The sequence below is a fragment of the Battus philenor genome, unplaced genomic scaffold, assembly GCF_028537555.1.
Source record: "Battus philenor isolate CCGP_79_NKW_IND1 unplaced genomic scaffold, ilBatPhil1.0.hap1 SCAF_5, whole genome shotgun sequence".
NCBI lineage: Eukaryota > Metazoa > Arthropoda > Insecta > Lepidoptera > Papilionidae > Battus > Battus philenor.
The window spans coordinates 6,178,645-6,206,276 of NW_027181715.1; the positions used below are offsets into that span (position 1 = coordinate 6,178,645).

General features: G+C 29.7%; 6 protein-coding genes across 10 annotated transcripts; 2 read left to right on the plus strand and 4 right to left on the minus strand.

Moving 5' to 3' along the window:
* Positions 1 to 2,500: 2,500 nt before the first annotated feature.
* On the minus strand, positions 2,501 to 5,965 carry LOC137929580 (zinc finger protein 98-like). Of its 2 annotated transcripts, none has more exons than XM_068772598.1 (2): positions 5,557 to 5,965; positions 2,501 to 5,277 (listed from the first exon to the last, which is right to left on the minus strand). In XM_068772598.1, the coding sequence occupies exon 2, from the start codon at positions 5,261 to 5,263 to the stop codon at positions 4,115 to 4,117; it is 1,149 nt and encodes a 382-aa protein (XP_068628699.1). In that variant the 5' UTR covers positions 5,264 to 5,277; positions 5,557 to 5,965; the 3' UTR covers positions 2,501 to 4,114. The 2 variants fall into 2 exon arrangements, with proteins under 2 accessions (XP_068628699.1, XP_068628700.1); XM_068772599.1 differs by having other exon boundaries at positions 5,561 to 5,882.
* Positions 5,961 to 8,538, minus strand: LOC137929581 (surfeit locus protein 6 homolog). The gene is made up of 4 exons (XM_068772600.1): positions 8,315 to 8,538; positions 7,845 to 8,207; positions 6,547 to 6,761; positions 5,961 to 6,179 (listed from the first exon to the last, which is right to left on the minus strand). The coding sequence occupies exons 1-4, from the start codon at positions 8,427 to 8,429 to the stop codon at positions 6,009 to 6,011; spliced, it is 864 nt and encodes a 287-aa protein (XP_068628701.1). The 5' UTR covers positions 8,430 to 8,538; the 3' UTR covers positions 5,961 to 6,008.
* A 537-nt stretch (positions 8,539 to 9,075) lies between these two features.
* On the plus strand, positions 9,076 to 15,661 carry csul (protein arginine N-methyltransferase 5). The gene is made up of 9 exons (XM_068772588.1): positions 9,076 to 9,519; positions 9,888 to 10,166; positions 11,037 to 11,216; positions 11,356 to 11,539; positions 12,010 to 12,177; positions 12,264 to 12,417; positions 13,136 to 13,374; positions 14,113 to 14,370; positions 15,362 to 15,661. The coding sequence occupies exons 1-9, from the start codon at positions 9,119 to 9,121 to the stop codon at positions 15,515 to 15,517; spliced, it is 2,019 nt and encodes a 672-aa protein (XP_068628689.1). The 5' UTR covers positions 9,076 to 9,118; the 3' UTR covers positions 15,518 to 15,661.
* On the minus strand, positions 15,407 to 17,755 carry Coq4 (Coenzyme Q4). The gene is made up of 3 exons (XM_068772603.1): positions 17,171 to 17,755; positions 15,999 to 16,161; positions 15,407 to 15,931 (listed from the first exon to the last, which is right to left on the minus strand). The coding sequence occupies exons 1-3, from the start codon at positions 17,651 to 17,653 to the stop codon at positions 15,849 to 15,851; spliced, it is 729 nt and encodes a 242-aa protein (XP_068628704.1). The 5' UTR covers positions 17,654 to 17,755; the 3' UTR covers positions 15,407 to 15,848.
* A 489-nt stretch (positions 17,756 to 18,244) lies between these two features.
* Positions 18,245 to 21,105, plus strand: LOC137929587 (zinc finger protein 679-like). The gene is made up of 2 exons (XM_068772610.1): positions 18,245 to 18,721; positions 18,801 to 21,105. Exons 1-2 carry the CDS (start codon positions 18,474 to 18,476, stop codon positions 19,111 to 19,113), a joined length of 561 nt encoding a protein of 186 aa, XP_068628711.1. The 5' UTR covers positions 18,245 to 18,473; the 3' UTR covers positions 19,114 to 21,105.
* On the minus strand, positions 19,710 to 26,767 carry Ctr1A (Copper transporter 1A). 4 transcript variants are annotated; one of them, XM_068772604.1, is made up of 7 exons: positions 26,552 to 26,767; positions 25,931 to 26,058; positions 25,587 to 25,679; positions 25,399 to 25,511; positions 23,450 to 23,572; positions 23,322 to 23,351; positions 19,710 to 20,085 (listed from the first exon to the last, which is right to left on the minus strand). In XM_068772604.1, exons 1-7 carry the CDS (start codon positions 26,580 to 26,582, stop codon positions 19,884 to 19,886), a joined length of 720 nt encoding a protein of 239 aa, XP_068628705.1. In that variant the 5' UTR covers positions 26,583 to 26,767; the 3' UTR covers positions 19,710 to 19,883. The 4 variants fall into 4 exon arrangements, with proteins under 4 accessions (XP_068628705.1, XP_068628707.1, XP_068628706.1 ...); XM_068772606.1 differs by having other exon boundaries at positions 19,711 to 20,085; positions 26,611 to 26,767; XM_068772605.1 differs by having other exon boundaries at positions 19,711 to 20,085; positions 26,430 to 26,767.
* Between the last annotated feature and the right edge of the window lie 865 nt (positions 26,768 to 27,632).

The following is a 27,632-nucleotide window of genomic DNA, read 5'->3' on the forward strand; positions in this document are numbered from 1 at the left end:
AATATAAAAAAGATCGATAATAATTTTATGTTATTACAACAACACACAGAATTAAAGTCGTTATGTAAAGTTATTTCCATTATACGTCACCGCTTCTTATTACAAACAAATTACTAAGAGATATATATAATTCTTGCGACATATTCTTAACAATTATTGTAATATTTCTGAAAATTTAAGGAAATACGAAAGTAAATGACGTCATAAAAGTATGTGTATGTGTGAATAACATATTTTTTTCAGGAATTGGACCTATAATAATCAAACCCATAAATTTAATTACTCGTACACAATTTTTAAATAATAAGGCAAATTTTGACAATTTCTTTTAATGGGGTTCCGTCTATTTTATTCTCTTTTAATATATAAAACATTGTAGTCAAAAAACAAATAAATAACCAAAATATTAGTGCAATAATGAAATAGTAAAAAAACGCAACATAAAAAGAAAGTTTATTTATTCGCGAGTCTGTGTACACATATTTTCGTATAACAATTTAGTCCGTATGCCACATGATAAAAAGGTGTTTATTGGTAACAAAGGCCGCAGTGTAATTTCGCAGCTGCACCCAAATTACGTAATTTTTAAACTATTGACATCATTTTTTAAAAAAAAAATTCTTAACGGATGTGTTACGTATACTCGTAAAATATAGCATCAATACAATATTGGAATTGCGCTGTTATACAGGCTACGGTGCTAACGATAATCTATCCTAAGTAAATAACTAAATTCATATGAACACATTTTTTTCTTAGATCTAGGTGCATTAAAAAGAAACACACCAGGCTAAATACTTACAAATTACAAATGAAATTTCATAAACTATAATATCAATAAAAATATGAAGCATTGATTATAAAAGTAATAAATTTTTTGTACTAGTCTCTACTATAGCTATTTATTTACACTATTGCATTGTGCCTATTGTGTTCCGTTGATATGATAATGAACATTGAATGTTTACTACTTAAAAAAATAATGTATGTAACGGTAAATACAGGAACATTAACACAAGTAAAAATATCGTGAACATGTCAATGCCAAATTTTCTTTTTATATATTAAAAAATCAATGATAAAAAATAATGACATGCAATAAATTGACGTGTTATTTTTAGAAACTAGTATTATTTTATTATCAAAATCTAATTTGCCAAATTTTTATAGCTATAAATCAGCAAAAACAACAAAGCCACCCATTTAAGTTATTTCGGAATTTACATTTATCAATGTAAATAGTCAATATATCCAGAAAATAACTATGAGAGTACCATGACTCACACCAGAATATTTTAGGTAGGAATTTTAATTTAGTTATTTGTTCATTACCATAACAACATAAAGCATGTCACTGAACGGTTGCTGTAATACAAAAATACATATGTTTAAAAAACTTATGTATAAACATACATATGCTCTATGAAATTAATAATACTTTTAATTGCGGCAGTTGATTCTGTCTAGAAAAAAAAAACATTTTTAGGTTTGGGTCTTGCATTTACAAAATTAAGCAGGTAATACAGAAAACAGACCAACCATTTCATAGATAAAATGTAAACAAAATACAGTTTATTTGCAAAATGAGCACATATAATATCAATTACTATGAATTTTTTCATTAGGAAATATTACAATGTGCACATATATATATATGTGTATAAAAGTACACACTGTTATGAATTTATACGTACAATAGTACTAATGATTTGGTGTGATTGTGTAAATCTTAATACTTTTGAGTACTAAGCCAAATTATTTCTATTGGTAGTTTCTTAGGTAAAAACAAAAAAGAGTAAAAAGAATACATTGACGCTCTTAAACAACATCTAATGCATAAATCAGAGTATAATAAAAACAGGCATTGCAGATCTGTTAAAGACTCATATTCTTTACTTTAAATACACATATAAAACATAACTTTCAAGTGTTACCATCAGGTACAGGTTTAAATTAGCATCAAATTTACTTTTCATATAAATAATAAATAAAACGTTTTTTGACACTTTATCAAAGATGCCATTCAAAATAAACTTATAATTATAATGGTGGGTAATGTATGGCCAATATTATCTAAAGTTCCCATTAAACATTTTAAGTCTATACAAAATATTCATTGTGCAGACTCTAAAGATCAACTCATTCTAATTCAATGTTCAATATATAATATTATTGTACTGATTATGTATAAAAGTATTAAAAATAATTGTAGAATTTATCAATAAAGCTAGGCATGGTACAACTATTTCACCTGCCAAAGTTATAACAATTTTATTATTTATTGTGTACTCTAGTATACATAATCTGATCTTTCGCGTTTTACAATAGATATATAGGATCTAATATGATCATTTACATTTTAATTTCATATAATACTATGCAATTTGAATGATAAAAAAAATGTATGAAGTATTACTGAAATCCAATTCATATTTTTTAGATTATCTACATCTATCTGATGGTTATCATAACTGATAGATCTTATGGAAACTAAAGTAAAATAATGTAGAAATAAACAGTATTTGACATGCAACAATTAGTACAGCAATTATTGTCAGTTTTTTAATTGACATTACAAAAAATTAATTAATGAATAGTAAAATATTTCATATTGTTAACTGAATATCTGTAATAGGCACTAAATGCTTTTAAAAATGTTACAACTTAAGCGTAATATGAATTAAAATCATAGCCATAAAAATGTGATGTCAAAAACAACCAACATTTTTTGGAAATTCATCCTAACAATTTCAAATATTTGAAAATATAAACTATATTCAATCCTTAAACTTAAGTAAATATATTAATAAGCTGATTAAAATTATAAGAATAAAATTAAACAAGTTAATAAAGTATGGAAAACAATTGTAAACAGCAACAACATTTTACCAATGTGCAACTTTCAGATACACAAGTCTTAATAACAAATAAAATTAAATAAAATAATGTAAAAGAATAAAACATGTTTTCAGTTGTTGTGGCTAATAAAATTGTCAGGTATGTTATTAAAATTCAAATAGGATCTTTAAACTTTTGCCTACATGATCTCTCAATCGCAAACATTACATAACGATACATATGTTGATTTATATATTTATATGAATAAAAGTATATATATACTCCGAGAGCCTATTACAATCATCTAGAAGACAATACATGAATTAAAAAATTTTAAACATGATACTAATTCTAATCCCATACAAAGGATTAAGGAATATAGGACCTCTAGTCTGTTCGAAGAATGTAACGGGATCTCTGTAACCATACAGGCATGTATAACTTCAGTGTATAACACTTCAAGAATAAATATTTTGTGTACACACAACAAAAAAAACTTCATAACTTCAACATGCTCAGGCTTTGCCAGTGGTCATTGCACTCTGCAGTTCACTTAGATCTAATGTCATGAAACAACAGTCCCAAATATAAAAGTTTTTAGAAATATTAAAAATTCATACTATATGCACAAGAATCTATTCTTAGTCTTTGGAGTATAGAGTACATTAGAGCAATGGAATATAGAATGTGCTCTTGTACACACACATCTCCACAGACAAATAACTTGTAAAACTTAAGTCTAAAATCTATAAAAAAAATAGAGCTCTTATAACATTTTAAAAATAGAAAAATAAAAAAAGGTCTGGTATAATACTGCACACTAATCATTACTCTAAATCAGTCAAGGTGTTGATAACATCAAATTAGAAATAATTTGTCTCTATTGTTTAAGGGAATATACAAAATATAAGAATTTTTCAATTGTATGTTGTAAAGCTATGTTTGTAGAAAACTTACAAAATTAAGTATAAGATTAAAGGTTGATAAAGATTTGAACATATTCATACATTTCATAGACTGCTATTTTACAAACATTTATGACTGTATGAGCAGGTTCATCCACCTATAAATATAAACTTAAACTATTTATCTTATATTCTATGTCTTAATTTAAATGGTAATTATAAAGCAAGTTGTGAGGCGGGATATTTGCATCAGTCTTGTGAAATTCTCAATTGTGAAAAAATCATTACGGTCCTTGATTTAACTATTTGGTAATCTGTAAAAATAAGGTTATATGACATCCAGTAAATTTATACCTCTGCACCATAAGTCATCAATTCATCTCATTTTTTAAAGATGACAGACTGGCATCAAGAACTCGAGCTGCGGCATAACCTGGTATGTTAAGATAGGCTGGCTTATCATGTTCACACAACCCAGGCTGGGTGCAACAGCGGTTTATAGATGCACTTGTACTTGTTGATCCACTAATACCAGCAACATCAGAGGATGTGCCCAAACAAATCATTTTATGATTGGTAAATTGTTCTAATGAACGGAGCTGTTCACCACAATTTTCACACTTCAACTCTCTTGCATGTACTTTTTTGTGGCTATTGAGTGATCTTGAATTATCAAATACTTTGGTACACATGTCACAAAATTTTAAAACTTTCTCACCTGTGCACACCACTTTATGATTATTCAGCCTGTCTAGGGACATGTAACGTTTATTGTTACATAAATCACATTTAAATTGTTTTTGTGGTACCCTTCCTGTGTGTACTTGCATGTGTTTGCGTAAATTACTCTTGTCCTTGATATATTTTGAACAAACAGAACATTTGTTGACATCCTTACGAGTGTGACTTGCATCTAAATGCCTTCTTAAATGAGATTTCTTATGAAAAGGTTCCAAGCAGATTTGGCATCTGAATGGTTTTTGTGCAGGATGTACTCCTGTCAAATGTGTGTTAAATTCTAGAATAGTAGGATAGCTCTTTCTACAATGTGGACAGTGAAATAATTTACGACATGTAGCTACACTGGAATCACAAAAAGGATCCGAACAATCATCACAAAATGAATCTAATCCTGCTGGTGGAGTTGCAGTTTGAAAATGCTCTAACTCACTTTGTAGAGGATCATGGTCCGGAGTACCAGCTCCACTGGGTTCTTGTTTAACTTTTGCTTGGTCACTACTCTCTGAAAAATCATCTTGTGACGAAACTCCTCGAGAGGTACCAGCTAACATCCACCAAGGGTTGTAATGCCATGCTCCCAAACCTGACTGTAAGGATTGCCCTTTTAAATCGCTAGGCTTGGTTTGAGTTTCGGCGTTTGAAAATCCAGGAAAACTAGGCAATTCTTCGTGTTTAGATCTTGACGACTCAAATATACTGTGTTGAGATATTAAATTTTCATAGTCGCTAGGATCTAATTTTTTTTCATTTCTCTCGTTTCCTCCCTCTCTTTTAGACATATTTTACGAAGTGCCTGAAATTAATTAATGAGGTGGTAGATAAAAAATTTCATAACACTTTTCATGATAATATTCAACATGTATTATTTACATAAATAAATGTTATGTAAAATCATTAACATAGTAAAAGTAAATATTTTGTCACTCTAAAATAAAGAGATGCTTTGTTATGAAGTAAACAAACAATGCAGACAGCAAAATATTAAATAAGAATTGTATGACATCTGCTTAAAATTAAATATCATAATTGAAATATTATTCTTTTTGTTTATGTATTTAATATGAATACATACATACAAACAATTGATTTTCCATACAAAATTTCGACAAAATTCAAAACTGGTCGGCCATTTTGTTTGGGTTCATTTTGTAAAGCATAGATTACGTAGAAGTTTTTTAAACAAATGAATGACAGGTAATTAATAATGTATAATTTTTTTTCAGATTCTTCCCTGTTTTTTCTTCCAAAAAATTCCTGTGATAAACTGTTTACCAAAATATTTATTTAAAACAGATTTTGCAAAAAGTGAAAGGCGCGCAACTCGTAGGATGTGTTCCACTAACTAGATAGAGATTTTTAGATAATCGAGTACTTACAAATATTTGTTATACCATTTCAACAAAACTTAAAATTAACACGTGATCTAATTTTTAGACCATGAAAATTAGAAATGTAGTAGAAAAATAAATTGCGTAATAAATATTTGTAATGATCATTTATTTCTTTTCATGGTAATTTTATTTTTTACACAATAACCCTGCCTCTTTTCACAGCTGCTTTAACAATTTTAGATTTCTTTTCTTTTTTCTTTTTAGAAATATTCTCTCTTCTCTTCTTTTGTCTTTCATCTTTCTTTTGCTCAACAGTCTTTATTCTATTCTCCCACTGTTTCTTACTTACTTTCTTCTTTTGTTCCTGTAATTAAGAATAGAAAGTTAAATCTTTGATGAACACCCCAGCTCCTTAATGAAAATAGAAAGCGTTACATTAAATTTTAAATTCAAAATCAAATATTCAGTCATCAAATATGAAAAAAATTACATAAATTTGTGTAATATGCTTTGGTCTTTCTAAGAATCAATGATATACAAAATCGGCTAAAATGTAAGTGATTCTTCTGCCAAAAGTTTGTACATGATTTAAAAAAATAATAATGTACTATATCTTGGATTTAGAAATATCATCTTTGTGGACTTCTAATCCAATTTAATTAAAATGCAACAATTTTAGATCCTAAAAAACAGGGAAAACAAATACATCATATATTAAAAAACTATCATACCATCCTCTTGATTGATTTTTTCAACAAAATAGGATCATCTTTGACTTTTTGACCTTCTGCTTTTTGAAGTATATTTTTCCAGGCAATTTTTTCTTTTAATTCTTTCACTTTATTTGAACCTTGATCCGATTCTTGTAATTGACGGAATTTGTTTTCTTGCTGCTCTATTTCATCCAAAAGTTTTTTGGGATCTTTTTGTACCTTGTTACCTTTTTCTGTTAAATCATAAATTAACTATAGTGTATAATATATGTATATGTGTAATTAAATTATAGTGTAATATGTTTAATATTAACCTCATTAATGCTGGACACATATAGGCATAGTGTCACAATCTGAAGTGTTTTATAAACAAAAATTAAATAACAGTCCAAAAAAAAATATAGACAGTGCAAAAATTTCTATGTTCTGTGACACATCCCATAAGACAGTTCTCTGAAACCTTTTCTTATCTTTGGCACACTATAATCTTTCCTAGAATATTGTTGAAGTATCTAAATGCATATTAGCATTAATAAACTAGTTTTTCAAAATAATCAACATGATGCTCCAAATATCTAAATATTACAGAGACATAATTTTTCAGCATAGCCACCCCAGCCCTTCTCAGCTAGGTACCATGCTTGGGGCTGTCAACCCCATTGGCATTAACCCTCACCAGCTGGACTCCATGCCCTTTCTAACGAAATCATAAAAATACTTTATCTTCTTGTGTTAAATAGTACCAAATATTTCTAATCAAAATTAAAAACTTTTGTCTTTAAGATTTAAATGAAGTAAAAATATTATTGTCCCCTTTCTTCAGCTCCATGTATTTATATTTTTTTAGTCCACAATGACTGAACAAAGAAAAATCTAGAATCTAGAAATCTAATTTTTCATATATTCATCACACCTGTTTGTTTTTAATTATGTTATGTATACAGTAGCCATGCATTTAAACATAATCATCACCATTAATACATTAGCTTAAATTAAGTTTGTGATTTTAATTAACTTTAGTTACATATTTACACATGTGAATTATATAAAAATATGTTTGAAATAAACCCTTTTTAACTCAGAAATTTATAATTCCAAAGTATTGATTATGTTACAAAATATTACCAAAATACTAGAATGTCATGAATTAATTGATAATGGCTATTCTCTATGCCTGAAGTATTATTTTTTGTAAATCAACTCAAGAATAAATATTATTAATATTATAAATAATACTTATCTGTAAGTAAAGATTGGTATTTGTTTACAGAATACTTATGTAGGTTTTAAACTAATAAAATAATAACATATCTTACCTTTTTTGCCAAAACTGGCAAAGTCAAATTTGGAAAATACTAATTTTCCTTCATTGTTATAAATAGGTTTAGCTAGATTAACATTTGCTTTGTCATCTGACTGCTGTTTGTTGTTGTGTTGAAAATCAGGTAATTTCTTAACATTTGTTTTATTAATTCTTTCTTTTTTCTTGAGTTTTTTATTTAACTTACTATTTATGCTTTTTTTTGCTAATTTATTCTTTAAATGGAAATTATTTTGTGATTTAAGTTTTTGCAGCTTTTCTTCTAATTCAATAATACTAGCAGCTCGTTTAGGAAGATCTTTCTTTTCTTCAGGATTTTCACTAGCGGTTAATTCAAAGTCATTGTTAGAATCATCATCTGGAAATAAATTGCCCATTATTTTAAGTTAATCATAATTAAATGTATGGTGGTAATGTGTTATTGCTTACGACCAGAAATGATGTTAAAACTATTAATGTACTTACCTTTTAAATGAATCGGTATGGGTAAACATGATAATATATTTTTTATAAATTGGAGCTCTGTAGATAGCTGTTTCTTTAATTGATTCGTTTTCAAAGGTCTTTTTTGTGAGATCATGATTGGTTACACTTTATCTTAAAACAACGCCAAATTGTTAAATATAATTTTATCAAAGGCTTTTAAATATGAATATATTCCGTGTTTTTTAATGAATAGCACGTGTAATGTGACATATTTCACTTGACAATGACATATTTAAGTTTCTTAGTAATACCATCTTTAATGTCTAAGTATAACTAATAGGTATGTAATAATATCTTTATTGGTGAAAAGCAAACTTTATTGTTATATTATTTATGATCAAAAATAAATAAAAAATAAGTGTGTGAGTATTTTAACAAAAAAATTTAATTCTTTTTTAGGTCGGTTGCAGATGCAAAGCAAAAAATATGCAACGATATGGGTATAATATTTCCAATGATAATAATTTACTTGTAAGTAAATTATTGTATAGGTCTTAAGATAGTAGAATATGTATAGTCTACTATCTTAAGACCTATTTTGAAAGCCCAAATACTATAAATTTTACTGACAAAAATTTATGATAGTTTATTTTAAAAAGGAATTTATGTGCTGTTGAAAGGTTTTTTTTTTAAATTTTAACAAACTTTATTATTTAAGAAATTTTCTTTTCATTTTTAATAAAACTTATTACGAGGAAAGTTATTTGTGTAATGGTAATACCCAATGGCTGATACTTTAAACTTTTGATAGTAGGAATAACTTTAAAAATATAGAAATACATAATGTCGCAAGATATATCTTGTGGTTTGGAATATATTACGGCACCAGATTTACAAGCATGTCTGTCAGAAGCTCTGCATTGCAATTATTCATTTATTGTCACTCCCGTAGTCCATCCACGTTTTCGTCGTCCATATATTTCAGGTTTGTGTAAAGTTGGTGGATTTACTCGATCTGATATGATTTTGTCGCCACAAGATTGGACAAGTCGAATAGTTGCAAAAATATCACCCTACATTTGTGTCGACTCCGAGTCTCCGGTAGTTCGTCAGCGACACGAGGACTGCTTAAACGAGGAGTTATCTTACTGTCGGGGACTTGGTGTACCAGCTATATTGATATCGTTAAAGTCAATAAATACTAGAAACCTGACCAGAATTCTCCAAACATACTATGAAACCAGGTATGTCAAAACTAAGTAAACAAAAAATATTCTTATACACATATTTAAAAAAAAACTTACCTAAAATAATTTGTGTTTAATTGTATCAAGGTCTTAAAGAAATAATTCTCACATTAGTTTTCGTGTCTCGTTTGTGAAAATGTTGTTAAATTTTGAATTTTGCTTGAAATTATGAACATGATTTTCCTGGAACAATACTAATTTAAAACCTGTTACACAAAAGGAATCTTTGTTCAATATAATAAACTTGTTAATTTACAAACCATAAAAGTAAATTTTTAGTCACTAATTCAGCCTTGATTTAAGTGATTTTAAATCCTTAATGTATTTGTGATAATTCTGTTTATGCAATGTGTCATTTTTTTTAGCCATCATCCTTCCTTTATTTGGGTATCTGTACCAATGATTTGTATGAGAAACGCTAAGAGGACTAATCAAGAAAATGATAATGAAAATGAAGGTGCGTGGGATGAGACGTGGCATTGGTGGTCTAAGTTTCATGAACGATTAGATTGGGACAAACGTGTGGGGGTAGTCTTAGAATTGTCTGCTGACTTGCCATCCCAAGAGATTTTAAGAAGATGGCTTGGGGAACCAGTAAAGGCCATAGTTATCCCAACATCTATTTTCCATAATAATAAAAAAGGGTAAATATTGGTTATGCGATAACTTTAACATAGTTATATGTAATAATAATAATAATAACTGTAAGGAGTGCTATAGCTATCACCTAATGTCTCCAATGTATCCACAGTGTCACCACCTAAAAGGCAATCCCTTCATAGTCTTTCAAATGCAATGCTGATACCAACACAAGGTCTTGGCTTTCTGAACACAACTTAAACTAAATTGCTGCCAGACAATGCTATGCTGTTCTGACCAGCGAGAATTTTTGTAAATATGAGACACTATATAGCCTAGCTAGATAATGGTCAAGTTTTCTCTAGTAATTCATAAAAACTTTAGCACTAAGTTTGAAGTGGTAGTAATGATTGCCAGTTAACAGTAACCAATTAAGTTTTGTCACTGCCTTCCTTTTGGACATCTTTGAATCTGAAAACTAAGTGCATAGTGAATGATTGCTCAGGGCAAGGTCTTTACTCTCAAGTTCATTCTCCTTGTCACTCCATAGAGCATCCGCTCAAAGCAAGGTGGATTCCCAATTTGGTGAAAAATCTGTCCAAATTAAGGCTCGCTCAGCACCCACAAGCTAGTTACAGAAAACAAAGTTTAGTCTTTTCTTTATGTCCCATGATCTCCAGTTACCAGAATCTGCTTATAAAAATGTATTAATATGGCAAACAGATCTTTAAACAAAAAAAAAAAACTTTATTGAGGACATGTTTGCCAGTAATAAAATTTTAATAATATGGACCTTCATATTAATAACGTGTTTTCTTATGCTAAGAATGTTGATATACATTGCTAAATTTATGGCAGTTTCCATATAAAGTTTCTATATAAACAACTTTTAGAGTCCAGCTTAAGCAATTTTAAATTAAATAATATATTTGCAGGTATCCAGTGTTATCAAGAGCACATCAGCAACTGGTTATTAATATGGTAGCCCATGAAGCCCAAATAATTGTTAGTGGAGCAAGAAGATCTAATATTGAATACTATCAACAATATCTGTTCCGCCTGTGGCAACGGAGGCCACATCAAGCTGATGATCCTATGCTGAGTTATGCAAGAGGGTAAGGTAAATTCTAAATATATTTGTTTGTAGAATACGAAAGTGTAATTTTTGGAAATTAATAATGTAAGCTATTTTTTTTTATATAATTTTTGGACATTTCCTGTATATATAACTTATGTAGGTGTTAATGCTTATAGGTGGGAAGATTATCTCCAAACACCCTTACAGCCGCTCGCAGATAATTTAGACACTCACACATATAATGTATTTGAAAAAGACCCTGTTAAATATGACCAATATCAAAAAGCAATCATAAAAGCCTTGATTGATATTAAAAAGAAGCGAAACATTGATAATGCAGAAGTGGTTAATGAACTATGTGTAAGTAGCTAGTTACATATTCTATATACATATTCAATGTAATATTTCTCATTATTCATTATGGAATCTACATTTTTTATAGCAAATTTTAATATGATTCTTAATGTTTATATTTTATGTTGTATTTCTTAACTTATTCATCATGTCACCCTATTAAACTACATTATACTTAGTGTGACCATTCATTAAATATTTTTGTAAATTTGTAATCCATCCTTTGTATATGAATACTTATTATGTTTTCTCATTTTTGCGACACAAGAATTTATTTCTTTTGTTAGTCCCTTGGTAGGCAGTATATAAAAGGTACTTTGTATTTGATGCTGTTATTTTCATAAAATAGGCTGAGGCTATTTCCAATTCTCTGCTTATGAAATACCTATATTTACTTTTATAATGTGCTATTAATTAAGCCTATCAATTATGAGTAATTGAATGAATTATTCTTCATTTATAATGCTTTATTTTAGACTGAGGTAAAAGAATGTTCAGTCTCAGAAGAAAAAGAGGAGGTTGGACAAGGTGACAACCATATACTACAAAAAGAACCTATCACAGTAATGGTGTTAGGTGCAGGGAGAGGTCCTCTTGTGAGAGCTACATTTAATGCAGCTGATATCACACAAACTAAAGTAAAGGTACCAAATAAGCAATTCATTTATTGCTAAATGTTAGAATTAAAAAGAATTAAAATAACTTCAACACATTTTTTGTTATTTTGTAGATAATAGCAATAGAAAAAAATCCATGTGCGGTAGTCGTGTTAACAGCGCAGGTTAATGAAGTATGGCGAGATCGCGACGTGGTAGTAATTCCTGGGGACATGAGACAAATCAATCTTTCCCCAAAAGCTGATATTATTGTCTCAGAATTGTTGGGTATGCAATAAGTAAATTTAGAATCATCTTACCATATGAACATTTACTCCTTTTTTACCTCCAATGGATCTGTCCTTGAATCTTTTTACAAGATGTGCCTCAAAGAGTAAATGATGGCGGTAAATTGTGTGATGGGAGTAGAATGGGAAAGAGTGGCACGAAAGGCAAATATATATGGATGGCCCATTTGTATTTCATGGCTTTGTATTGAGCCAGTGTGTTCACTTACATTATTGCGCTTATATACAATATTAAGTATGCTATGCTACTAGTCCTTTGTTATTGCATGTGCGAAGCACTCTCTAATCCCTTATTTATCAACTGTTTTTAATAAATTAGATATGAAAATAAAATCTTTACATACTATCACAAAACCAGTCTTTCTCTAAGCAAGAAATTTTTGATTGATAATAAAAAACTATTGAATAAAAATTTAAAAAATAGTTGGTTTTTGTACATAATTAGCATTTCCTTAATTTTTTTTGTATTTATCATGTTGCGGTTGCCTACCACGACAGTTCCAATTTTAGTTTCTTGGCGAGCCAAAATGAATCTAACAAAATTGATATAATAGATTGTAAGTCAGCTGCAATTTTATATCAATACAAAATGACAGTAATTCACCAATTAGTAATACAATGGTTTTATTAATTTGAAAAAATAGCAATAATGTATTGAATTTATTCAGTTACAATAATAAGTAAATTATTTTTTTTAGGTTCATGGGGGGACAATGAGCTTTCTCCAGAGTGCTTAGATGGTGCAGCAGGTCTTTTAAAGCCAGATGGCATATCAATTCCGCAAGAGTACAGTTCATATGTTGCACCAATATCATCACCTCGACTCTGGGCGGCTGCAAAATCAGCATCACCCAATTTAACACAACAAAAGGAGAAGAATCTTGAAACTCTATGGGTTGTATACATGCAAAATAAACATGACATTGGTGAAACAAAAGTATGTATTAAATTTTAATAATAGTTCTTAAATAGCAACTCATAACGTAATTATTATGGATATTGTATTACAAAATATAGATCGAATGAAAGTATTGGTTTCTATTAAAGTATTGTATCAGAAGTTTAATTACTTCTTACATTTTAATAAGTACATTACTAATTATTGTATTGATTGAATTCTAATTCTATTAATCTTCACATTCAGACTTATGTTGAAAAGAAACAATAGCTACAAAATAAGAATAGCAGCTACTGCTCAAATATATATATACCAAAATCGTCACTTAATATCTCATTCAGGCTGCTTTAAAACCATTGATATTTGTAATCTTTTACTTAAACTTAACTCATACCTTTACAAAAATAATGTTTTTAATATAGGAAAGATATCAATAATTTTAAGGTAACATTTTTCTTCTTAGTTCAGAAAACAAATGTTAATATAATAAATCAAACTCTTGAACTGTAATTCAAAATAACAATACATACTTACATCTATTATATTGTTTCAAAAGATGTCCCAGAATACGAAAAATTTATGAACAAATAAAATGCTAAATATTTAAAACTGACTAAAGAATTTACATCAACTGTTTTAGAAACAACTGTAAAATTATTGAATTTCACTTTTGTAGCATTCATTAAAGCGCACAAAATAAGCAAACTTTAGTCTACCTCTAATAAATAGGATTAACTAACAGATTAGGTGCAGCTAATTTTTGTCTTAAAATTACAGCCAGTGTTTACTTTTAAACATCCTTCTGAAGGAGTTAAAGATCATGATGGTGAAGATATAACAGACTATAAAGGTCAACCATTGACAGATAATAGAAGATCAACAACTGTTTCATGGGTTGTTGAACAGGATAATGTGATGCATGGTTTCGGAGGATATTTTGATTGTTCACTATATGGAGGTGAAATGATAAGTATTGTTCCATCAACACACAGTCCAGGAATGATATCATGGTTTCCTATGTTTATACCAATTAAGGTAATTGTACATATATTCATATGGTATTAATCATAATTTTTTTGTTCTTATGCTTTGTCTTGTAATATTGAAACATGATTTTGCTTTCGAACCTTAGTATTGTAACCATTGAAGTTATCGGTTGTGAATGATGCCATGCCCAATGGAACTATTAGGCGATGAAAATCTAACGACTCATATCTCAAAGTTACAAGATAAACCAATTAATGTTATCGACATAATCAAGCCACCAGAAGTGCTTGTCTGAAGTGGTAGTGGGCGAGGCACATGGCTCATGCAACCGATTGCCGTTTTGGTCGAAGAGATCTCGAGTGGCGACGACGAGGCTGTAGACGAACCATTGGAAGGCCTCCTGCCAAAAATGATACGATCTAAGTATATGCTTTGCAGTGGGGGCATCTTATTGGCTGATAGGATGATGACAAGATAAACAAATTATCATTTACAGTTGTTTTGGAATCTGTTGTCTTTTCTCAAATATAAGTTTTTTTTGTAATCGGACTGCTGCCCAAAACGCATTTACAGATTCCGCAGGTTGAAAGGTTCTAACAGCTCGTTTAAAGTAGCGAAGCCCGGGGGGCTTCCGCCTCGGTTCGCTACATACTATTATTTTACGGTTAGTTTGAGCGGCTGTTGAGCTCTTGGATCGCTTCGTCAGGCGCCTAGCTGACTAGGTCCAAGAGCGCCCATGACAATTTCTGGGCTTGGGCTGTCACTCGTTTGTAATATCCACTTAGCAATACGCAAACATAGGCAGGTCGATTGAGAGGGCCAAACTTACTATTGTTTAGCTAATATCACTACTAACACTTCGAAAAGCGTTCACTCTGGAAGAAGAAGCGGCGCAGGAAACTCCAACAATGCTTCTATTTATTTATTGATATACAATTCGATTTTGTTTTTGACAGGACCCTTTACTGTTTGGTTGTGGAATGGTGTATGTTTATCATTATTTATCTTTGATTTAAAAATTAATGTTTGTTGGTTACAGACACCTTTAAGAGTATGTAAAGGAGATAAAATAACAGCAACATTCTGGCGCTGTGTAAACACAAGAAGAATCTGGTATGAGTGGATAGTAGAAGTGGGTAATTGTACTACCCCTTTGCACAATTCCAATGGTCGCAGCTCAGAAATGTTGTTATGATTGTAACTTAATAACAGAAATAAAAGTATATTTTTGTATACATTTTGCATTCAAATATTTATTTTTAAATAACTTCTGAAATCAACCTTAATATATTTACACCACTACTTACCTTCTTACGTAAGAATTACACATGTTCTATTCTGACTAAAAATTTACCCAAAACTTTGGATGAACACTTATTTAAATTTTTTAAATAATAAAAAAGTTATAAAATATTTTATAATCCTGCAATGGTCTTAGGTATTTACATTTTTATATAGAAGTTTATTATTAGTAAATAAAAGGAAATGTTTAATATTTTTGTAACTATCCTTTGGTTTAAATACTATTAGTGTAAATTTAATTTTGTGATATTCATTTCTCTATGAAAATCGTCAATGTCTTGGTCCCAACGGTTTTCAAAGTACACACCTGTAAATAAGAAAGAATTATTGTATTCCTAAGTTTTAATCAATAATAAAATTATGGTTGTTCATACCTTGTAGAAATTTTGCGTTATTTCCTATTTTAATAGCCCAGGGTAAGTAATGCTTTATATACATTTGTCTGTGCTTTGGTTTTAATCTTGCTGCGCCCCATATTCCACCGCTAATGCACATTGGTAGCTTAGTTTGGATACCTTCTACCCATTTAATTGCAACCTGAAAGAAATTAAGTAAGTTTTTCTTAATTTGGTTCTTAAATTCCAACAAGGTAAAACAAATCCCAGTGTTCTGAATAATTTCTAAATAATATTGAGATTACAAGTCATTATCTCAATATTATTGACATATTGTCACTTATTGATTGTGTAACCATAATGGAATATGTTGCCTGAACACTAGATGAAAGGCAACCACACTCTATTACAAAGGTGGACACCGCTGTATGCACGGTCAAAGAGAAATCATAAAGGGGTGTATGTATAGCTAATATGCTGTCAATAAATGTATGATACAATCTATGATAATAAGAAAAAGCATTTTCATAATTTGGATACTCCATATTAAAAAATTAAATACTGTATACTGTTTATTTAATGGAATCAGGCGTTACTTTGTGGAAGTCCATTCTCAGTAAGAAAAGGACCAATATATAGCTACTTCTGCACATGCAGTTGTAGTGGTGCAATAAAGTGCACCGCCTGCAAGCCCGCTGATAAATGCGCATGCTGCAAACAATGCAAATTACACACTCCACCATTGACTCTGTGTTTAACACTAATCGGTGTAACATTACTTCTGAAGATGCCCCGTGGAGGGGTGAAACAGGTGTTGAGTGATTTAGCGGTCATAGTTGTGTAATTTGCATTGTTTGTCGCATGCGCATTTCTCAGCAAGCTGGCGGGCAGTGCACTTTATTGCACAACTACAACTGTATGTGCGGAAGTAGCTATATAATGGTCCTTTTCTTATGTATACTGTATGTACTTGCTGACTATACAGCCTGAAGTTATTAGCCTGCTGCATTCTAATAGAAATTATAAATGAATGTAACATATTTCAGAGTGATCCCTTTATACAAGGAGGTGGGAAATAGGTAGAAGTTTCAAAACATTTTGTAGACAAATAAGCTATACAATACCCCCCCTCTAAAGATTTTACACCTAAATCTCAAATCAACTTAGGCCATATTGTAAAATACATGAATAAAGATAAAATATAGTCTTACTTCACCCAACATTGTAGTTTTCATATACAAAGTTGCATGAACTAAATCATGGACTTCTCTATACCTTTGCATAACATAGGCTAGCTCTGGGTCTGAAATAAACTGCACTGGCAGTCTTGAATCAGCTGTTATATTATTATCCTTCATAAAGTTGGCATATACATTGCCAATTGTACCTTCGGGCATATCTAATAGATTCCTTAAACACACAGTTTTAGAATTTATGCGTGGTTTTTCCGCTAGTATTTTCGCGCCTTCGTTTGTTTCTAACATTTTTTCACGCATATATTGTAAGGAGCTTTCTCCAGTAACTTCCCCCAAGCATGCTATCATATCTCCTCTATGAGGATTTAAGAGAGCGATAGCAGCTGACCCTATAGAAAGGATAGTTCTTTGAAATTGAGTTGTAGGTATAAAATTCTCTTTCATTTCTTCTAAAAACGTCAATCCTTTTTGGTGGGAATGACAAAATCTTCTAATCATTTTATAATCGACTTTAAAATTGACAAAATAGAAGTAGCGGGTGCTATTTTACTGGCTGATAGTGAGAATATGTCCAAAAAGTGAAATTTCCTTATTTCTTAAGATAAGCACAGTCTGTCAATCATAATATTTTGACGTATGTATGACAATAACGTCTTATTACGTTCAAGAATACTCAGATCCCAATATAGTTATTAAAGAAATATGTATCTAAAGCCATATAGTTTGTCTTTAATGTTTACCTACATTTTGTTTATTTGAATTAAATTGGCTTTAAAAACATCTTTCCAATAAAATTATTAAAATGTGTTGATACTAGTTTTATTACAATTAAATAAATAACGATTATACTCTATTACTAAAACATGTTTTATTTATATCAGTTGAATAGTTCCAATATCAATTTTAAATGTCTAAAATATATCCAACTCAAATTTCATTTTATTCTCTTTTATCCAAAATCATTGCAGTAAACTTTTATGAAACAATTGTTTTAGTTTTAGATAGTGTATTCTGGATAATGATACCACACACATACAATCTGAATACCATACTACAACTGTGATAAAAGTTGCTCGATTTTTAAAAATATTCATAAAAATTAGGCTAAGCATTAACAAAAGTTATCTGTTTGCCGCATTACATATAGTTGAAATCCGCCAGAACTTTCGCAACATCTGATTAAATAGTTTCTAAAGTATTCAGTAAAGTAATTGTCAGAATGGTAAAAAAACTAAACACTTTGACAAAAAAAAAATATTGTCAACAGAGTGAGTAAATCGATTTGTTATCAAAATTCAAAGTATTTATGAATTAAAGTATGGAATATTCAATGAAACACTTAGAAGTGGCAACAGAGCATGCTACAGCCCATTTTTATAATCCTAGAGGAAGACCAACAAAATCAAAAGTTATTCAATTCAGTGCGGAGCCAAAATCTATAATTTCTCAATTGCTCCAAAAAAATCGAGACAAAGCGAAAACTAACAAAACTATTGACCAAATTGAATCAAAACAAATTTTTAAGGATCAAGAAACAGATTCGTCATGTCTTATTTGCTCATATTCGTAAGTAACGCTGTTAATGAATTATGTAAATCGTGTTTATTATTGTTTTTTTCATATTAACTAGAGGCATATTTCACAGTTGGTGTAAGGATAAAAACCACAGAAGAGACACTAGTACTCCTAAACAATATTCATGTGAATACCCTGATTGTACCTATAGTACTAAGTTGTCATCAAATTTAATTAAACATAAAAGAAAACATACCTCAGAAAAACCATTTTTATGTGACCAGTGTACATTTAGGACCAATTTCATAAATTCGTTAAAAGTGCACAAAAGAATACATACAGCAGAAAAGCCGTATGCTTGCAGGTTTTGTAGTTATAAATGTAACAGTAGCTCAAATTTAAAAAAACATTGTCATCATAGACACCGCAAAAATTCCCCGTAGGTTCCAGAAATTAATCAAATTTAAACTTTAATTCTTGTTTCCAGTTGCCCCATTTATAATGAACTTACAGAAAATTTTTATTTAACATATAATAAAATTAGTTTATCTGATACTTTATAATAATCTGTAATGGGTAGAATGGGGATCATTTGTTAATATATAACTATATATTAGTGTACTTTTTGAATGTCCACAGAACTTTCAAATATATTAATAAGTAATATAACAAAGAAAAAACAAAATCTGATAATTACTTTCCTGGTTTTTTCAATTTACCTAAATTTCGAATTTGGCGAAAAATACATGCTCCAGACATAGTCCAGGTTGCAGCATGTGCATGTATTAATAGTAAGAGGTCAGGATCTCAGAACATGGAGCCTATGCCCGATAGAGAAGTAATTTGATTGTTAAGGAGGGGGGGGGGGGGGGGCAACTTGATAATAGACTTAACAAGAGTTTAACCCTTTTCCTTTAACATAAAAATGATCTATATTACATAGGTGAATGTAAGAATTTCAGAGTCTTGAGTGGGGCATAACACAGAAAAAGTTAGGAAACACTGATGGGTAGTAATCCAATAGTCCAATACTAGTAATAAAATAATTTATATTTCAAAGCTTTTAATATTCATCAAGTTACAACCTAAAAAATATATAACTGGTATAAATGTAACTAAATCACCCAAAAAGGCTGTCTTACTACAACATGATAAGCTGCGAGGATACATTACCAATAATAATACTAATCTGGCTTAACAATTTTAATATTGGTCAATGACAGTGTTCAGTAAAGTCTACCACTACAGATTCACGCCAGCCAAAGAGGAAGTAACCGGTTGCAGATCCAAGTACCACGGCAGCACATAACCATGTGTTATAAGTCATGAACACCAACATTAACATGTAGCTCACTAGAACTTGCACTCCATGCAAAACAGTCTGCCACGCATGTGCAGCACTCATCATAGTAGGGCTGAAATCACAACAAAACATTACATGCTTTATGTATGAACAACTGGTATGAGTAGGTTTATAGACTTTCAAATAAATTTCCATAAATCATAATTGAAATTAATTTTTTATTATATAATAAGGCATATAATAACATTTATAAATGATTTCCGAATATACCAAGTAAATTCACGTAAAGAAATATTGTAATACAATAATTGGCGGATTTAAAAATACAACCCAATTCGCGGCTAAAATTTTCTTTATTCGTGGACCTAATAAGTACATACATAATAATAAAAAGATTACAATAAGTATCCAACCTAATATCCTTTGTAAATGCCGTTAAATGAACTAATAAAAAAGTTGTTTCAAGTATGTTGTTAAACGATATCGCCGAGGACTTTGACATAAGCCGCCGTAGCCGCGAACGGTTTTTTTTTAAGAATATAAACAAACAGAACGAAAGCAACCTTATTACTCGACAAATAAAGTACATTACTGGAAGAAATTTCACATAGCAAAATGCTTCGTAAACATAAAAGAATCATTGGAAAAACCGAAGCCATACACATTGAAGTTATGCTGGATAAACTGTGGCCTGCTCAGACTGCGAAAAATGACGAATAATTTATGCAAGTTTAAACTTTCACTACAAATATAGCCCAAATCCCGTGATGGGTTCGAACAGATAGAATTAAGTGACATTGAAGAATTGCTTGAATCGCAAGATTAAGATTTGATTAAAACCGACTTGTAGGAAATGTTAAATTTACAGCCCATCGACGAAGAGGCTTCAAGAAGCACTGGAAACGTATTATTTATTTGGACAATTTTAGTGAAGGCATGACGGAAGAATGACAAATGAGCTTTGCTATTTCTTTATGAACATTGATCCGCCTATGAAACAAAATCTTATTTTTAAAAGGCAAATTGCAAATGAGACTGCTACGTACCAGTCAGAACTTTCAAAAACTGACAAGCAAAAGAAAATTAAGTTTTTTAATTCAAATTTTTAAAAACTCTAATTAAATTGATTTTTATTAAACTAGTTTTTTTTTAAACTGTAATCTAGGAACGTCGTATCCCTTATAATTCCATATGAATTACCATTCCGAATTCACGGTTTCTGTATTCGCGTCTTATTTATGGCGCATATATCCAGCGAATAAAGAGCTTTAATTAAAATGAGAATTTACACATAAAACATACTTATAAATGGCTACTCAGAAAAGATGGAATTATACTGTTACATGATGTAATTATTAAAGGAAATTATTCATCCCCTTCATAAACATAATAACCAAGAGGATAAGAAAGAATTAAAAGTGATCATAATAATAAATATCACCATAGCTTATTTTTTTTTATCCGACTTACACTGCTGTCCAATTGGCATTTGAAGATTCTAAAAATGTGAGGTGGCAGAGGGCGCCTAGCCTAAGACTTCCTTTAACATATGGAAGCTCGTGGCCTCCCAGGAGAGCCCCTGTTCGGGTTGCTACATTTTACTTTTAGATCGCTTCGGCGGACACTCCATGGAGTGACTAGGTTCTAGGGCTCCCGCGAGATGACTTTAGCTTGGGCTGGAGAGGTGCCCGAGAACTCCGACTCTAGATTATAGGTTGCCATTGCCTGGCTAATATCACTACTAGCATTTCGGAAATCTTTAACGTTGGGAGAAGTAGCTACTCAAAGAATCTCCAGCAACGCTTCTATCTAGTATGAAGAGGGGTTGGCGTCCTCTGTTATTTACTATCCAGTCACGTTTCCGACGACCGGTAGGTTATCGAATGGCGAACGATGACGGTGTGCAATGTACATGGCTTGTCTTATTGTCATCGCGACATTCAGAAACTTGAGTCGAGTACGTGTCACAGTCTAAGAACGGTGGGGCGTTTCAATGTACCGGATGTGATAGTATTGTAGATGGCGGCACCTATAATCAATAAATTTGTGTGTTGAGCGGCTAAGTAAAAGTATTGAATTAATGTCCGCTTTAGGAACTGGGCGGTTTGTTGGCAATTCTAGGTCGACATGCTGGTCTTTACCTACGCGTGAACTTGTTATGTACGACCTGGAGTCTGTGAATGACGTACGGATTAGCATGAGCACGAGCTTGCGTACGTAAAGACGAGTTACCTATATTCAACACATGAATGTTAACTATTCATAATAGTCTGAAAATTATTTGCATTACTTTTGGTTGTGTTACAAAAAATTGAGGTCATTATCTATCTACATATATAAAATATTATTAATCATTATTGCAACTACATTATTATTATTTCTTTGATTTAATCATTCTGCATTAGAAATATTTTAACTTTCATAAAACAAGTTATGTTTTAAAACTGCAAAAAAATTTTTAATGCCTGTGTCCTTTGATCTAATAAATATCTAATGATCTTTAAAACTGCCAAGCAGTGGGCTGAGCTGATAACTAAAATCTATTTGTCTTTAATTTTCAAGGAATATTTGTACAAATTCAATTTTAATTCTTGGTTAAAATTGTATGTGAGTATGAAACATAAAAAGTAATCCTGTATACTAGTATTAAACAGGAATGTGGGACAAGATCAAAACTTATTTTATTATATAAAGTGATATAACAAGCAGTGTTGCAATCTGCTGGGTCTAGTGTAACATGAGATTTTGTAACATAATTCTTCACCATACTACATCTGCTTATCACTTTGAGTCATAAGTTGATTTGTTTCATTAGCTCAGTCTAATTATAGCAGTCTCAAAGTGAAAATTGTTATATATAAGCACTAATGTGGTGCGAACTAACTGCTACTTTGGTGCATATAAATGATCTCTCCTTATATATAACTTCTACTAATGTAAATTAGAATGCATTATTCCATTTAAATTCAAATTCAAAATATCTTTATTCAAGTAAGCATTTACTCAAACTTTTTTGACTTCTATTATTGTAACATTATAAGTGATAATCTATTACCAGCTTGGAATGCTAATGTAGCGAGAACCGGCCCGAATCTCAAAAGTTCCTCTTTTTAAAATTAAGAATGTTTTATGTAACCATTATAAATAAAATAATCCAAGCTCCACACATTTCAATCAAGGAAAAATTATTAAAAGCTATAATAAGATTGACATTATAATATACCCTTAATTTCAGATTCACAGTTAGGTTGAGATATGTTGTGGGACTTTATTATATACATGTAAACACTCAGACATACACGGATCTTCATTTAACATTTAAAAACATAATTGAATATTTTCACTTACATATTCCTTTCCAAAACATGTGGCATTGACCTTAAACAATAAAACATATTAATGATCTATAGATGTATTTTTTTATAAAACCATGAAGGACATAAATAATAAAAATTATTGATTCATATTTACTCAACTGTATAACCTGAGGTTCATCTGCTGTGCAAATATTTGAAACACCCTTATCAGGTGGAGCGACAGCACAATATTGTAATCCTGTATAAGTTTTCCATAATAAATGTTTCCTGTAATACTTAAGCCTGTAAAAATAGATAAATGATATTCTGATTGATTTGATAATTTGTTTACGGTGTTTTTTATCCCTGAGGAGTTAAAGATTAGTTAGTATTTTTCTTCAATGTTCCTAAAACTAATTGAATAATTTAAAGATATTAAGTTTTACAAACATTAATATCTATAAACATTATATTATTGTCAAATATACCCCTAACAAAACACAAAGAATGTTTAAAAATATTCCACTGTGTTTACAGAAACCTACCATTGTTATGAAAGATCCATGCCAAAAGATTTATAATATTCCATGATTGTTTTGCTAGAAGTCACCAGATTTAAACACATACTACATATCACAGGAAAATACATATTACTATATTTTATTATCTAATTAAATTTAAACATTGATAACAAAATGATTCACTATATTGTTTAAACATACATATTTACGTATCAGTAATTTACATTATAAATGGTTTAGTGTTAATTATTGTAATATATATACATATATATATATGCAAATGCAATTATATATAGGTACTTCAACTAATCTTGGGGGAATAGGTCTATGTCTGTGTGCATACAATGTAACTGCATTGTGTGGCACAAACACTACTGTATCTGTGTAGAAGCTTAACAGTGTTGCACACCTTAATGAGTAAACTATCTATATCACATTGTTATGGGCCATCATGTTTTGATCTTTTCTGATACCACAATTAATATATTTAAGTATCTAATGTTCTATGTTGTTAATATAAATAAGTAATTTAAATTACTTATTAAAAATTCATATACAAAAATAATGCTGTTCTTAAATAACATAAACTTAGGATAACATGCTATTGGTATTAACTTTTATGATTTATGTGATGCAAGTTATTATAGAAAGCTTTTAAAAAGTTCTTCAAAACAATTCTGGAGAAATTTAAATTATTTAGTTACCAATATTTAGTCTTAGAACAAAACTACTGCAAAAGTTGTTCCAAAAACGGTAATGCCAAGCCAAATTTATGGTAATATGAAACCATAAAAATTAAATGTTAAAAAATTAAATGAGTATATATATATTTTAGTCACAGTAATAGAAAAAAACTGCTAAAAAAATTTTTTTTGGACGGTAATAATTTTGAATTACGTGACATAGAATTTGAATATTAATTGAAAAAATCTTCCCAATCAAGGGACCAGCAAAGACTGATGTATGGCGCACCCATATAATTTATTTATTTATATATGCACATACACTTATATACAAAATATTAATCAGTATTAGTAGTGGCAGTAGAAATGAAATAAAATTATATGAAAGTTGACCACAATAATTGTAAACTTAACATTATTTCATTACATAACATTAGTTATTAAAATTAACTATACTATGTCTTTTATGTTATCAATAAATTTTTGCTTTGGTTTGGTTACATACAAATACTTACCAAAGCGAAACAATGAAACATGTTTTTGAAATTATGACACAATAATATCAATTTATACTTTTACTGTTATGCATGGTGTTTCTAGACTTTAAATTTTTTCATTTATAACTGGAAAATTTTCAAGATATTGTTTCTATTACTGGCCCTACTTAACTTTGCTAAATTAAGCTATGTTAGAAGCTCAATGTCCTTAGCTCTGCTTGTTTTCATTTTAGATTTTAATTACCTTGCTAATACTTTGGAGTAATAAGTTATACCTTGATTAAAAATACAAAGTAAAAGAGCAAAGAGAATTAATTACCAATTAAAATTGTGTATATATAAAATAATAACCATATGCAGAAATATACATTAGTACTAAATTATATTTTAATAAATAAAATTGTGTAATTATTTAAATAAAAACTCACCCTTCATACAATAATGCCATAATAAATATTGCTAAAAAGGATCCAACAAATTCACCAATATCTGCAACTTTCCACCATGAAAAGAGAATGGTTTCCATACAGCCTCCATGAAACTAAATTTGTATTTTTTAAATATATTCAGATATGTTTCAAATTTTTACTATTTCATATTAGTTTAGAATACTTACTGTCATAGACATTACATGTGAACTGTGGCTGCTATGGTGACCATGAGATAATTTAATAGTATCATTTAAGTTTGTGCTGGCTTTAAAAATATTCTGCAAATAACATAAATATGAGAAAACTTTAAACATAAGATATATATATAACAGTCATTAATAGAATTTGTGTTACAATAGTTCATTACTTTAACTTTTATAACATTGCTTCCTGTTATAATATTATATGGTTAACAAAAAAAATCTAATTTAAAACATATGTTCAGGCTATTCACATCCATAAATTTTAATTTAAACATTATAATGTACATGTCACTAGTTATTTCTACTTATTGACTATGATTACATACATTGAAGTCCAATGAATTATTCATTTGATGGGTTTGATGCTCCCTAAGTGCTTCATTATGGGCCATATGATTGCCATGATGCCCAGAATGGTCCATGTTCATATGATTGTGATCTTCCATACTTATCTCTGTAATATTCATTACATGATAATATAAAGTATATGTTATTATACATATCACCAGACCAATGATATAGTAATTCAACTGAATTCTATACAACAATTATTAATTCTACCACCCAAATATACCTGATGTTACATTCTTGTAAATCATAAGTAGTAAAGATAACATTATAATGTGTAAAGTTTTACATTACAAACAGGAAAAAATCATTATTCGGAATAAGTTTTTTTTTAATGAAAAATTAAATTCGCTTAGAAATGCAGTGACATAGTAATACATGACATTTTCTCATATATTTCGAATTAAAAACAAGTTAGCGGTAAAACACATGTAAAATTAACTCAAAGTAAGTTACAGAGGATTCTAATTTTCATACCGTCAAGTTAAAAAATTTACAATTTATGTTTTTGGAAAATATAATGCGTATGCACTTTCACTTTTTCAATCTTCGCAGACAAGTCTGTTACACTTCGCGTACTTGTTGAAAGTGTAGCTTACTTCGCTCTAATTTAGTTCCGAGTAGAAACATTTATGTAATTGGCGTAACAATCGCTTACTAGTTAATTTAATTGTGTAAGCCACATTTATATTGGAAAACTTGAAAATTCATTACTTTACACATAAAGTTTCTACAGCGCTGTTTTATTATATTATGATAGAAAAACAAGGGCAAATAAAACCAACTTCAACATAACATTTCTCGTAATTTGGTTACTATAAGAATACAGATTATGACCATGTCTTTAACCAAGTATTTATCTGTCAATGCCATATAAAGAGTATATACATTTAAAACTAACGCATATTCTGTTGACTGCAAAATCAACCTAAATATTACTTATTTAGTATTCTATGAATAAAATGTGTTCTTAACAATAACCAAAAACATAGCTATATTTATTTTAATATATATCTCGCGCAATTCGATAGAACATGTAATTACTTTGTAGACTCACCACGTCTTAAAGACATAGAATTTGATTAGGTTTTTGTGATTGATTAGAGCCTGTAGCTTCTTGTTAGAAACCTTTATCACAAAAGGTCGTTAAAATATTTAATAAAAACATAACTGCAATGAGAAACTTATTTTTTAAGTTCAGTTTTAAATTATGAGGCATCATCATAAACTCGATTCATTTAAGAGCAGTATTTAAAAACATTGATTAAATAATTTTAAATGAACTTGTGTAGTTACACAAACTACTTGTTGCAAATTGGCTCTCATTTCGATTTACATACAGATATTTCCTTTTTTCATTAATTTCATGTGTTTTTAAGCAACGATATCGGGGCGTCCGTAAAAGGAACACATCTTTATAGGTTTTGGTGTTATGGATTGAACTACAGTTGTTAATATTTAAAACGTTATTAAAAAGATGTCCATTGTTTTTCCAATATTTTTTTACTAATTTTTGTAAACAAATTTTAACACATCATTTTCTGTTAGGTCATGTTTAGTGAGTTTAAATTTACTCGTTAATCCGTTACAGATTACATTTTACTTAAAACTAAAATGTTCATTATATTTACACCTAATTCTTTTGCATTGCATAATTTAAATTAGCTTTCAGTTTGGATA

Coding starts and splice junctions, on each gene's coding strand:
- LOC137929580 (XM_068772598.1), bottom strand. CDS start 5,263: ATGTCTAAAAGAGAGGGAGGAAACGAGAGAAATGAAAAAAAATTAGAT.
- csul (XM_068772588.1), top strand. CDS start 9,119: ATGTCGCAAGATATATCTTGTGGTTTGGAATATATTACGGCACCAGAT. Junction 10,167..11,036: donor TTCCATAATAATAAAAAAGG/GTAAATATTGGT, acceptor ATATATTTGCAG/GTATCCAGTGTTATCAAGAG. Junction 13,375..14,112: donor ATGACATTGGTGAAACAAAA/GTATGTATTAAA, acceptor TTAAAATTACAG/CCAGTGTTTACTTTTAAACA.
- LOC137929581 (XM_068772600.1), bottom strand. CDS start 8,429: ATGATCTCACAAAAAAGACCTTTGAAAACGAATCAATTAAAGAAACAG. Junction 8,208..8,314: donor CATACCGATTCATTTAAAAG/GTAAGTACATTA, acceptor ATTTATTTCCAG/ATGATGATTCTAACAATGAC. Junction 6,180..6,546: donor AAAAATCAATCAAGAGGATG/GTATGATAGTTT, acceptor TCTTAATTACAG/GAACAAAAGAAGAAAGTAAG.
- Ctr1A (XM_068772604.1), bottom strand. CDS start 26,582: ATGTTTCTACTCGGAACTAAATTAGAGCGAA. Junction 26,059..26,551: donor CGGAACTAAATTAGAGCGAA/GTAAGCTACACT, acceptor TGAATATTACAG/AGATAAGTATGGAAGATCAC. Junction 20,086..23,321: donor CATGTTTTGGAAAGGAATAT/GTAAGTGAAAAT, acceptor TTGTGATTTCAG/CCCTACTATGATGAGTGCTG.
- LOC137929587 (XM_068772610.1), top strand. CDS start 18,474: ATGGAATATTCAATGAAACACTTAGAAGTGGCAACAGAGCATGCTACA. Junction 18,722..18,800: donor TGTCTTATTTGCTCATATTC/GTAAGTAACGCT, acceptor CATATTTCACAG/TTGGTGTAAGGATAAAAACC.
- Coq4 (XM_068772603.1), bottom strand. CDS start 17,653: ATGATTAGAAGATTTTGTCATTCCCACCAAAAAGGATTGACGTTTTTA. Junction 16,162..17,170: donor AAACTACAATGTTGGGTGAA/GTAAGACTATAT, acceptor AATTTCTTTCAG/GTTGCAATTAAATGGGTAGA. Junction 15,932..15,998: donor TAACGCAAAATTTCTACAAG/GTATGAACAACC, acceptor TCTTATTTACAG/GTGTGTACTTTGAAAACCGT.